This window comes from Diplotaxodon limnothrissa, linkage group LG9 (genome assembly GCF_057381915.1).
Source record: "Diplotaxodon limnothrissa isolate DT_005_m linkage group LG9, D_limnothrissa_male_GT1.1, whole genome shotgun sequence".
Taxonomy (NCBI): Eukaryota; Metazoa; Chordata; class Actinopteri; order Cichliformes; family Cichlidae; genus Diplotaxodon; species Diplotaxodon limnothrissa.
In genome coordinates, this window is record NC_140604.1 from 36,677,769 (window position 1) to 36,691,340 (window position 13,572).

The 13,572-nt window shown below is 45.4% G+C and overlaps 1 protein-coding gene across 7 annotated transcripts in view; it reads right to left on the reverse strand.

Annotated features, from left to right (window-relative positions):
- Nucleotides 1–13,572, reverse strand: part of LOC146626065 (receptor-type tyrosine-protein phosphatase mu-like) — a 226,007-nt gene that overhangs the window by 148,004 nt on the left and 64,431 nt on the right. For all 7 annotated transcript variants that reach the window (XM_085363138.1, XM_085363137.1, XM_085363139.1 and 4 more), the window contains exons 3-7: nt 9,067–9,234; nt 8,880–8,989; nt 2,892–2,970; nt 2,049–2,164; nt 1,763–1,937 (exon numbers count right to left, since the gene is read on the reverse strand). In XM_085363138.1, coding sequence (XP_085219264.1) covers nt 1,763–1,937; nt 2,049–2,164; nt 2,892–2,970; nt 8,880–8,989; nt 9,067–9,234 — 648 coding nt within the window. The remainder of the gene's footprint in view (nt 1–1,762; nt 1,938–2,048; nt 2,165–2,891; nt 2,971–8,879; nt 8,990–9,066; nt 9,235–13,572) is intronic.

Consider the following 13,572-nt stretch of genomic DNA (forward strand, 5'->3'; position numbering starts at 1 on the left):
ACAGTTCAATCAGAGGTTTAACCGCCGGGGATTGTGGGGATATGTGTCAGGTCATGTGACCAACAAACACCTCACCTGTTATGGTGTTTGTTTGCTTAGAAATGGCACACACAGACACACACTTAATCCTTGTATTGATCAGCTCAGCTGTGAGTAATGTCACTTGGATCTGCTTCTTCTCACATCTACAGACACAAACTGAAATCTGAACTAAACAAATATAAAAGTATATATGAGTGTGTGTGTGTGTATAAAAATAAAACTCGGGTTTCAAGCTGGGGTCCTCAGTAGCTTGAGGGTCCTGCGCAGTATCTTAGCTGTATCTTAGCTGTTCATACTGCACTCTTCTGAACAGAGATCCCTGATGTTGTTCCCGGGACCTGCTGGAGCCACTTGCCTAACTTGAGGGGGTCACTGCCCTGGTCAGCACTGGGACCACTCTTACCTTCGCTCTCTACAACTTCTTCTCCAGCACCGTCAATCTGGTTATCAAAAACCAGGCCTGTACGTCCAGGTAAAAGCACCTACGGAGCTGCCAGAGCCCCGCCCTACATAAAAGGCAGATTCAACATGAAACTGTTTAAAAGCTGCAAACTCAGACGCTCTCTGCTCATCATCCTCCGCCTGGCTTTACGATCCTGAACAAAGAGCCCTAACAGCTGGTAGCGCAGTGCTAGTTAGCATCACCCAGCATGGTGTGCAGTGGGACCTATTTCTGAATGTGCAGTTAGTGTGTCACAAACACTTTGTTGTGTGATGGAAGAGTGCGATATAAACTGTTGTCTCATCAGTTTGTCGTGATATAATCAGAGTATGAAGTGGGTGCTCCACAGCGCCTCTGGTGGCTGAAAATATAAAACAGCGCTGTGATCCCTCAGCGCACATGTGACACAAATACAGAAATAATGAAGTCGGACATCCATGAAACCGTCACAGGCTGCTGATCGATTACTGATGGATCCCATTGATCTGCTGTGATTTCTCCTATTTAGACTGAAACATGCTTAAATGTAAAATCGCAGAATTATGTTCATTTAAGAGAATCTAATAAAACATGAAATCATATTTATACTGCTGGTCTCAGCAGGCACCATCAAATGTGCCGCCATGACTAAGCCGCGAGATGAAGGCTAAACGCCATCGAGGCTCATCCCGCGTTCCTCCGACTCTTCAGTGTGATGGGGTAGGAAAAAAGTGTGGATGAAAGCTACGCTTCAGAGACGCCTGACGGCTCCGTCGCACCGAACACGGTGCGTTTAACGAGTCATCGTTAACACGCTGCGGGCCCGCATGTGCGTTCGGGTTAGGGCGCCAGCACTCTGACAAGCAGCGCCAGAAAGAGGAGGCTTTTACTTTGGCGTGATTCATCTTCACAGAAACATTCTGACAAAACGCCGCCGAGACTCCCGCCTTAAAACGGCGCTCTGACTTTCTAATGAGGCTCTCCTCTAACCCCGCAACACACACACACACACACACATACACACACACACAGTCACAAAGCAGTAATGAGGAGCTTTAATAAAACTCTTTCTCGTTTCACGATGGAGTCATTAAAATAAAAAACATGACAAACTGCAGCTTTGATCTGCAGCGAGAGACAGACGAGTGAGGGAGGGGGGTGAGGAGAGGGGGAGGGGGTGAGAAGGAGGGACAGGCGTCCTCTTGTGGAAGACAGGATGATCAGTTTTTTAAGCTTCACATTATTCACATCACTTAAATATATTCAGAGATTATCAGTCAATAAGAGAGCAGCACTCACGTTTGACTGTGAGGTCAGCATAGGAGGACACGCCCACCCCTCGCTCTGATTGGGCGATGCAGCGGTAGCGTCCAGAGTCTCCTTTGGTCGTGTTGTCCACATTGAAGCTCGCCACATAACGCCGAGCATTCAGCGGTTTGGTTTCCCGTACCGCGGCCTGCCGACCGCCCATTCCCTGCCGAGCACAAACACACAAAGTGAAGCAGCCACATACACACACGCCACGCCGAGTGCAGTCTCGCCGCGTGGCGCTCATGTTACTGACTATGGATTATTGATAGATCACCTGCAGGTACAGCAGCAGGTTGCTCTGCGGACGTCCATTGACAGTGCAGTGAAACGTGGCTGTCTGTCCTGCGTTCACCTCCACACCTTTGATATGGAGGAAGTGAGGGGTGCTCACTGAGGACAGGAACACGTAAAACACTGAGGTCAGAGGTCACACACTGCTGACATCACCTGACTGACCATGCTACGGTAACAGTGAGTCTTCTCTCCTCTGATCTCTTCAGCCGAAAAACAAAAATCTCTACAATCCAATTAGAAAATGGATTCTGGAGGATGCAGGTAAGTGTGTGTGTGTGTGTGTGTGTGTGTGTGTGTGTGTGTGTGTGTGTGTGTGTGTGTGTGTTTTCAATCAGTTTATTGAACAGTGTTGACGTGAAGTAAGACAGCAAGAAAAAGTTCAGGTCAAAGATGTTTACTCGAGGTTTTTCTTCCATCAAAAAGATGTGTACACACACACACACACACACACACACACACCACCCTATGTGTGTGTGTGTGTGTGTTGTGTTCACATAACAAAACAACATAAAAATAGGAGTATTCAGTTGAGCAAGCAGATAAACAGAAGGATGGATCAAAGTCCATGCTAATCAACTTATATTTTAATGAGCTCCCCTGCCTCCACACACACACACACACACACACACACACACACACACACACACACACACACACACACACACACACACACACAGTGACCTTGATTCTACAATACCGGCTCAACTTTTAACATTGTTATCCAATTAAGTAGCCAAACGTCGTTAACCAATTAGGAACTTGTTCTACAAGGGGGCGGTGTCTTCCTGTGTGTCTGTGTGTGCGTGTGTGTGTGTAAACTTACTGCACTGGTGTCCCTGCAGTGAGATGTCCTTGATGGCCAGAATGCCTCTGTGACCGGTGCTGACCGCCTCAAACACCACCTGCACCAAAGACCAAACACCAGCTGTGAAACCTCAGACCTGCTCGTGTTGATAGTTTTAACCCTTTAACGTCCACGCATCAAGAGGCCGCCTGCTTCATTTTGGCTGTAAAGCTACAAAATAATTCTCATCTCATCACAGTGTCAGATGTGTAGTTGTCAGTTACCACGGTGTCAGATGTGTAGTTGTCAGTTACCACGGTGTCAGATGTGTATGTCTGTGAAGGTTCTCAATCATCCAGGTCATCGTAGTCTAAGGAGCTTGCAAAGAAAAGCGTCTGGACTTCTTTAAGTTGCTTGAAGACGTTTTACCTCTCATCCGAGAAGCTTCTTCAATTCTAAGGTCAAATGGTGGAGAGTCCCAGATTTAAACCCAGTGGGAATTTCCCCCCACAGAGGGACAAAAGGACCCCTGATGATCCTCTAATCGCCTGAGCCAAGGTGTGAAACTGGGTGTGGGTCGCAATCAGCCAGGGACTCCCCACCCATTTGACCTTAGAACTGAAGAAGCTTCTCGGATGAGAGGTGAAACGTCTTCAAGCAACTTAAAGAAGTCCAGACGCTTTTCTTTGCAAGCTCCTTTGACTGTCAGATGTGTAGTTGTCAGTTACACAATTACCACGGTGTCAGATTTGTAGTTGACAGTTACCAGTGTCAGATGTGACCCTGACCGCGGCTTTTGTCAGTGTTTTCTATTTGTGTCCAAAAAGAAAGAATCTCTGATGTAAGTCAAACATGACTACAGACATCAGTTCAGATTCTCTGCCTGTGAGTTTGATGACTTTAACGTCAGACCGTTTTCTTAATAGTGCTTATATTTTCCATCTGAGTGTAACGAGTGGGCCCAGCAGCGTGCCCTGAGGAACTTCTAACGCCATGACAACAACTTCATGAAGCCAGAGAAAATTCCCCTGCCATATACGTCCTTGATAACCCTCTCTGACACACATTCAGCTGTGTGTGTGTGTGTGTGTGTGTTGTACAGTCAGCATAGAAAATGGAGCCTTACTTCCTGTTGCCGCCCATAACAGGAAGTCCTCCTCCCTCCCGTCTCTCTCAGATATGACTTCTCTTCCCTTCATTCTTCTCTCCTCCCTGCATTTCCTTTTCCAATCTCTCACTTCCTGATTCTTTCTTTCAGTCCTCCCCCGCTTCTCCCCCCTCCACTATCTAATTAAGCCTGTCACTAATGAGCTAGCAGTGTTGTTACCGTGGTGATGCAGCTAATTAGTGATGGCTGCTGTGATGACAGGATGGTTGTTCACAGGCAACAACACCTGCACGTGTGTCTGTGTGTGTGTATTACAATCTGTGTGTTACAGTGTGTGTGTGTGTGTTTGTGATACAGTGTGTGTGTATGTGTGTGTTTGTGTGTGTGGTTGTGTGTGTGGCTCCCTGCTGTGGGACTTGATGGTTTATGGGCCGGCGTGCTGACCTGCAGACAGCAGTGTTTGTCTGTCAGACTCAGACAGATGTTGGACAGATGCAGCTGCAGTGACCTCTCCGTTGCCAGGACAACACCTGAACATTGTGCAGGTGTTGACTTATCAGCTGAGCTAGCGTGGTAATTAGTCTGTATGGGAGCAACAGACACCGGCTAATACCGGTCCAGTTTAGGTGAAGTCGAGCATAACAACAACCAGCTACTGCTGGTGACAAATTCGTAGATGGGTATAAAGGTCAAACGTAAATGAGGATTAATGCAGCACTTTTCCAGCATTAAAGTAACTGATCCAGAGTTCAAAGGTCACAGTGTCATGCCAGCGCTACGACCATCCTGGACACAGATCACAAATTGGAGTCAGAAGAAACATTAATGGTCAGAGAAAGCCAGAGCAAGTCACCGCGCCCAGCTTTCAGAGAATAGAATAGAATTCAACTTTATTGTCATTGCACATGCACAGGTACAGGGCAACGAAATGCAGTTTGCATCCATCCAGAAGTGCTTTAGTGATATAGATATATTACAATATATATTAGCAATAATATAGATATGTGAGTATATTACAGAAATGGGTCTATTATGTTATAATGTACACGGTATGAGGTATGTTCTGAATATTCTATAACTATAAGTATGTACAGGCTGTAGTGAGTACAAGCTATGTACAGGATATGAACAGGATATAAATATGAAAAACTATACAGAATATGAAATAAATAACTTTACAGAAATCTGAGATATACAGTTATACAGAAATGGGAACTATGCAAGTTGTAAACAGTTGTAGGGTTAAAAATTATCGAATATACAGAATGATTATTTACACAGAGCTATACAGTAGTGCAGTTAAGATAAGTGAGATATACAGGGAGTGCAGAATTATTAGGCAAATGAGTATTTTGTCCACATCATCCTCTTCATGCATGTTGTCTTACTCCAAGCTGTATAGGCTCGAAAGCCTACTACCAATTAAGCATATTAGGTGATGTGCATCTCTGTAATGAGAAGGGGTGTGGTCTAATGACATCAACACCCTATATCAGGTGTGCATAATTATTAGGCAACGTCCTTTCCTTTGGCAAAATGGGTCAAAAGAAGGACTTGACAGGCTCAGAAAAGTCAAAAATAGTGAGATATCTTGCAGAGGGATGCAGCAGTCTCAAAATTGCAAAGCTTCTGAAGCGTGATCATCGAACAATCAAGCGTTTCATTCAAAATAGTCAACAGGGTCGCAAGAAGCGTGTGGAAAAACCAAGGCGCAAAATAACTGCCCATGAACTGAGAAAAGTCAAGCGTGCAGCTGCCAAGATGCCACTTGCCACCAGTTTGGCCATATTTCAGAGCTGCAACATCACTGGAGTGCCCAAAAGCACAAGGTGTGCAATACTCAGAGACATGGCCAAGGTAAGAAAGGCTGAAAGACGACCATCACTGAACAAGACACACAAGCTGAAACGTCAAGACTGGGCCAAGAAATATCTCAAGACTGATTTTTCTAAGGTTTTATGGACTGATGAAATGAGAGGGAGTCTTGATGGGCCAGATGGATGGGCCCGTGGCTGGATTGGTAAAGGGCAGAGAGCTCCAGTCCCACTCAGATGCCAGCAAGGTGGAGGTGGAGTACTGGTTTGGGCTGGTATCATCAAAGATGAGCTTGTGGGGCCTTTTCGGGTTGAGGATGGAGTCAAGCTCAACTCCCAGTCCTACTGCCAGTTTCTGGAAGACACCTTCTTCAAGCAGTGGTACAGGAAGAAGTCTGCATCCTTCAAGAAAAACATGATTTTCATGCAGGACAATGCTCCATCACACGCGTCCAAGTACTCCACAGCGTGGCTGCAAGAAAGGGTATAAAAGAAGAAAAACTAATGACATGGCCACCTTGTTCACCTGATCTGAACCCCATTGAGAACCTGTGGTCCATCATCAAATGTGAGATTTACAAGGAGGGAAAACAGTACACCTCTCTGAACAGTGTCTGGGAGGCTGTGGTTGCTGCTGCACGCAATGTTGATGGTGAACAGATCAAAACACTGACAGAATCCATGGATGGCAGGCTTTTGAGTGTCCTTGCAAAGAAAGGTGGCTATATTGGTCGCTGATTTGTTTTTGTTTTGTTTTTGAATGTCAGAAATGTATATTTGTGAATGTGGAGATGTTATATTGGTGTCACTGGTAAAAATAAATAATTGAAATGGGTATATATTTGTTTTTTGTTAAGTTGCCTAATAATTCTGCACAGTAATAGTCACCTGCACACACAGATATCCCCCTAAAATAGCTAAAACTAAAAACAAACTAAAAACTACTTCCACAAACATTCAGCTTTGATATTAATGAGTTTTTTGGGTTCATTGAGAACATGGTTGTTGTTCAATAATAAAATTATTCCTCAAAAATACAACTTGCCTAATAATTCTGCACTCCCTGTAATTCCTACAGAGGCTATATAAAGTGCTAGTGGTTGTGAATGGTGGTTCAGTCCATGTTATTATTGTGTGTTTGAGGGTACAGTTGTCCATTGTGGGTGTGTGTATGTCCAGTCCATGAGTTTAACGTGGGTCAGATGTCAGGAGGCAGAGTTCAGGAGTCTGACAGCTGTGGGGAAGAAGCTGTTCCGGTACCTGGTGGTCTTAGTCCGGAGGCTCCTGTAGCGCCTCCCAGAGGGCAGGAGGGTGAAGAGTCCATGTGATGGGTGACTGGGGTCTTTGATGATTTTCCCAGCCCTTTTCAGACACCGCTTCCTGTAGATGTCTTTTATGGCAGGAAGTGGTGCTCCGGCGATGCGCTGGGCAGTTTTCACGACCCTCTGCAACGCCTTCCGGTCCGAGGCAGAGCAGTTCCCGTACCAGACGGTTATACAGTTGGTCAGGATGCTCTCGATGGTGCAACGATAGAAGTTCACCAGGATGTCTGAGGACAGGTGGTTCTTCCTCAGAGTCCTCAAGAAGAAGAGGCGCTGGTGAGCCTTCTTGACCAGCTTGGAGCAGTTGGTCGTCCAGGTGAGATCCTCGGAGATGTGGACTCCCAGAATGCAATTAGCTTCAACAGAACCGCCTCCAACGCAGTGGGAGGGGCCTCGTAACTTACAGGTAAGTTCAGGAAACATTCTCTCCCATAAGGCTGTTATGAGGGGGGAAACAGTCTGTGTATCAGGCTGTAAATATGCTTGTTTTAACATGGGAGTCTTTGGGACTGACTCACTGCTGCCTCTGCTGGACGTCAGAGAAACTGCAAGTGGTAGAGACATGACAACAACAACACAGAATCTATAAAGAGAGCTGCCTGTGAGTGGTGCAGGTGGAAACACCTTTGTGAATGCTTTCATGTGTTTGTGTGATTTTAATAAGTCCAGCGTCAGACCGACAATCAGCCATAAGTGTTCAGAGCCACACGACTGAAACGCAAAATCACTTCTAAAATGTTGGACAGTAACAGGAACAGATTGGGACGTTGAGTCCAGAGGTTGTGCTGTCGACGGGAGGAAACATTTTTTGGCACTAGAAGGTTCCCGTGGTGAGAAAAACTCACTTCCTGCTGCTGCTCTACACCAAGTGTGCGCCTATGTGTGCGTGTTGAACCAATTAGCAGCAGCCCTCGTGTGGTTTGGAGATGACAGAGCTTTTAAAGCCACATAAAAGAGCTTTCAATACGGATCAGCCACATCCAGAGCGAGTGTGTGTGCATTCGCCTGTGTATCTCTGTGAGGACCACTGCAACTCTCAGGACATGTGAGGATCGCTTTTTGGGACGGAGGGTCCAGACTGGGGGTCAGGGTTTGGTCAGTACCCCAACCACAGTCCTCGCAGTGATAGAAATACCAGCGTGTGTGTTATCTCGCTGCTTTCAGACTGCTTTCAAACACACAATAATAACATGGACTGAACCACCACTCACAACCACTAGCACTTTATATAGCCTCTGTAGAAATTATCCACATATCTCACTTATCTTAACTGCACTACTGTATAGCTCTGTGTAAATAATCATTCTGTACATACGATAATTTTTAACCCTACAACTGTTTACAACTTCCATAGTTCCCATTTCTGTATAACTGTATATCTCAGATTTCTGTATAGTTTTTCATATTTATGTCCTGTTCATATCCTGTACATAGCTTGTACTCACTACAGCCTGTACATACTTATAGTTATAGAATATTCACAACATACTTCATACCGTGTACATTATAACATACCATAATAGACCCATTTCTGTAATATATTCACATATCTATATTATTGCTAATATATATTGTAATATATCTATATCACTAAAGCACTTCTGGATGGATGCAAACTGCATTTCGTTGCCCTGTACCTGTGCATGTGCAATGACAATAAAGTTGAATTCTATTCTATTCTATTCTTTCCAGCCAATCTCCCAGTTTAGTACCACCTGGTATCACACTATTCAGGTAAAACCTGTCAAAAGTAAACGTGCGTGTTTGCGTTAGGGTGGTTTACCTCGTAGTGATTGGGCCAGAAGGTGGACACAGCAAGCTCCACCCCCTTCCAGATGTGGTAGGAGGGGCCTGAGAAGTTAAAGACAGGAACTCCCAGAGGACTACTGTTCTCTGCAGGAAACATATACACCGTCATCATCTGAGAGCTCGGCCTACACTGACTAACCTGCGCCAGTGTTCCTGCGTACCTTTGATGTAGACGTTAAGCGTAGCGGGCACGGCACCCTCGCGCCCTCCAACCTGGTAAAACAGGAAACTGAGGCAGTGCGTGTCGTTTTCTCTGAGTGGCGGTAGTAGCAGCTGAGCGCGCTGACCACCATAGCGACCTGACGTGTTCACAAACAGGAAGGAGGAGCCTGCGGAGAGGAAGCAACACCTCATTATAAACAGCCAAGATAAAGTCCTTAAACAGTGACAGACTTCAAAATAAAAAGCATGTTTGTATAGAAATATGTCTTTTTATTTACTTTTAAAATCTTTGTGTATGTGAACAGCACATAAAAAACTGAATGAGTTAAATTTAAAATGGTTTGAATGCAAAACGGGTTAATAATGGTCAGAGGGTCCGGTGGCGCCAGTGTCCGGCAGCCTCGCCTCTGTCAGTGCGCCCCAGGGTGGCTGTGGCTACAATGTAGCTGCCATCACCAGTGTGTGAATGTGTGTGTGAATGGGTGGATGACAGGTTGTGTAAAGCGCTTTGGGGTCCTTAGGGACTAGAAAAGCGCTATACAAATACAGGCCATTTACCAATAAACATGTTTATTAGCATATTAATACATATGATTAATAAACATGTTAATAAACATCAAACTTTCTCACAGTGAACATGTTGAGGATTAACACCCATCAAAATAAAGTCAGACTTTCAGCTCAATGTTTCTGATCATTTATTGGAGCGAATGCCAGACAGCACAGCCTTCAAAATAAAAGCATGTGTGAGGTCACAGGATGGAGAAAATGAAAAGGAGTGAAGACGGTGGGAAAGAGATGAAACAACAGGAAAGGTGAGTCTATTTGTCAGTATGTGACAAATAGGTGAAGTGAGAATAGTGAAGGACGGAAGTGACGGACAAGGTTCAAGGTTCTTTATTATTTGTCACATGCATAGTTATACAAGTATAACACACAGTGAAATGTAGCCTGACACGCTCCTCGACATGTGCAAAAATTGGGGGGGGGGGGTGTAGAGGAAGAACATTATATATATATATATATATATTTCGGTTCGGTACGCATATGTATCGAACAATACAACATTTGTAATTTCTTTTATCAATTTTCCTTCTGACGATGCTGTCTGTGTTGAGCGCTCAGTGAATCTGTGTTCGACTACTCCGCCTAGGCTGCACTGTCGAGCGCAGATCCACTGAGCGCTCAACACAGACAGCATAGTCAGGAGGAAGAGCGCAGGGCAAGCTAGCGAGACAGAAGTTAAGCTCTACTTGCAACAGGCAAATTGAACCTCATTCAGATCTGGCGTTTGGAATTATTTTGGTTTTCATGTGACGTATGACCCTGAAGGTAAGCGAGTCATGGACTAAAGTAAAACAGTATGTTGGATGTGCCATGCAATGCTCAATTACATGGGTGGGAACTAGTGTGTTAGCGCAGTTAGCTCGTTAACGTGTTGGCCGTCTAGCCCCATGCACGGAGTGATCGGCGGTAGCTCGTTAACGGAGATTTGCCGTGTTGTGGCGTTAAGGTCATTTCAACGAGATTAACCTGAAAGCACTAGTGGGAACACAACGAATATGACTGCACATTTACGCCGACATCATCCTAGTGCAAAGACAAGTGGAAGCAGACAAAAAAAAGCAAGCATGCTACTAACTTTAGCCGAGTCATTTAGACAGCTGTTAGCACATGATTCTCCTTATGCTGCTGAGAATATAGCCCAGAAGAAGCGGATAGTATAGCTTTTATTTTGGAAAGAGACATTTCTCTGTAATAAACTCTCTTTTCCAAAGATGAGTGATTCCTCAATCAGATACAGGGCTCGCAATATCGCTAGCCCGACGTCCTGGAGCTAGCGATTTTTTTCAGTCGGGGTACCAAAATCTTTCTCTTCCCTGCCCGTCGGGCTATTGTAGGAAAAATATATGTCAATGCTTTTGCATTCTTTCAGAAATGTAGCTGGGTAATTATGTCATTGGCATCGGTGAGCCACTGTCAATATGTGACATATTGAAGTCGCGTTTGAATTTGCGCTTGTTTTTTTGCTTTCACTTTGCAATCGTGCGAACTGTGTATAGAGAGCGACAGCACTGATCTGTGAGTGATGATAATTTGTGCACCAATTCCTCTGACATCGTCTTATCAATCGTTAGCTTACTATGCAAACATGACAAGTGAAATCTCCCGCAGCAAGCTTAAACATGTGAGAGGTTGATCACGCAGAGAATCGCTGAGCTTATGTGAGTGAGCGTGTAAAAGCATTTCAGTTCTGCTGAGCCAAATAAGACAGGTCAGGGTGAAGAAGTGACAGCCAAAGAAAAGCTTACCACAAAACGGAGAAGTTATGACAAATCAGACTATAAGAAAGTGCAGCTTTATGGTTTCATGGACAAAAGAATTTCTGTGGCTGCGATATGATGAGCTAAATAACCAGGGCTGCACATAAGTGGTCCGCAGGTGCGCATTCGCTGTCAAAATAAAAAACACGCACAAGGGTTAGGGTTAAATTTAAAAACTGTACTTTTGAGTTAAAATATATATTTATAATTTTAATAAATGACAAATTAAAAATGCATGAACATTTTTTTGTATCGAAAAAATATCGAACCGTGACACCAAAGTATTGAACCGAACCGAACCGTGAATTTTGTGTATCGTTGCACCCCTAATATATACATATATATATATATATATATATATATATATATATATATATATATATATACACACATATAGTATATATATGTGTATATAAGACAGCACAGAGGCACTAATCATGGCAGCACAAGAACAAGCTCTGAGTACAAGATCCATAGAGGCTGGGGTCTATCACACCAGGCAAGACCCCAGGTGCAGGCTGTGTAAAGATGCCCCAGAGACAATCCAGCACATAACAGCAGGGTGCAAGATGCTGGCAGGCAAGGCATACATGGAACGCCATAACCAAGTGGCCGGCATAGTGTACAGGAACATCTGTGCCGAGTATAACCTGGAAGTCCCGAGGTCAAAATGGGAGATGCCCCCAAGGGTGGTGGAGAATGACCGAGCTAAGATCCTGTGGGACTTCCAGATACAGACGGACAAAATGGTGGTGGCTAACCAACCGGACATAGTGGTGGTAGACAAACAGAAGAAGACGGCCGTAGTGATCGATGTAGCGGTTCCGAATGACAGCAATATCAGGAAGAAGGAACACGAGAAGCTGGAGAAATACCAAGGGCTCAGAGAAGAGCTCGAGAGGATGTGGAGGGTGAAGGTAACGGTGGTCCCCGTGGTAATCGGAGCACTAGGTGCGGTGACTCCCAAGCTAGGCGAGTGGCTCCAGCAGATCCCGGGAATAACATCGGAGATCTCTGTCCAGAAGAGCGCAGTCCTGGGAACAGCTAAGATACTGCGCAGGACCCTCAAGCTCCCAGGCCTCTGGTAGAGGACCCGAGCTTGAAGGATAAACCGCCCGCAGGGGCGTGCTGGGTGTTTTTATACACTGGGTGAATGTGCAGTAGTAGCAGCAAGCAGGTGAATTCTGTACATTAATATGAATAGACATCTGACTATTTTACAGGATAGACAATATAAACATATTTAAAATTAAAGGAATTGAAATGTACATTGTGCCTTGGTTTAGTGTCTGGAAGAGTCCTGTCTCAGTCAATTATAGATGATGTGAGAGGGCGGGTGTGTGTGTTTAGGGCACGGATGGCTTGGGGATAGAAGCTCCTCTTGAGTCTCTCTGTCCTTGCCCGGAAGATGCGGAACCTTCTACCAGATTGCAGAAGTTGGAACAGTTTGTTGCCTGGATGGGACGGGTCCTTCAGTATCTGTTCTGCTCTAGTCCGGCATCTCCTGGTGTAGGTGTCCTGAAGCGGGGGGAGAGCAATCCTGCAGCAGCGTTCTGCTGTACGGATCACTCTCTGGAGAGCTTTTTGGTCCTTCACACAGCTGTTCCCGAACCACGATGTCATGTTCTGTGTGAGGATGCTCTCCACAGCGCCTGTATAGAAAATCCTGAGGATCTTTGGAGAGACCCTGAACTTCCTCAGTTGTCGTAGGTGATACAGGCGCTGCCTAGCCTTTTTGGTCTGGACCTGAATGTGGGCAGCCCATGTCAGGTCTGAGGAGATGTGGACACCAAGATACTTGAAGGACTGCACCCTCTCCACTGGAGCTCCATTGATGATAATGGGCTTGTAGTCTCTGTGCTGACCCCTTCTGAAGTCCACCACCAGCTCCTTGGTCTTGCTGACGTTCAGCTGGAGGTGGTTGTCCTGGCACCACGATGCCAGATTCTTCACTTCATCCATGTAGGCCGCCTCATCGTTGTTGGAGATGGCACCCAACACCACTGTGTCGTCAGCAAACTTCACAATGGTGTTGGAGCCATGGATGGCCACACAGTCTGAAGTGTAGAGGGAGTAGAGCAGTGGCGAGAGGACACATCCCTGAGGACACAGGGATGCTTACCCTGAGGGTAAGCGACTCATGTTGTAACCAGGGGCGGATATAGAAGGGTGGCATGGGGT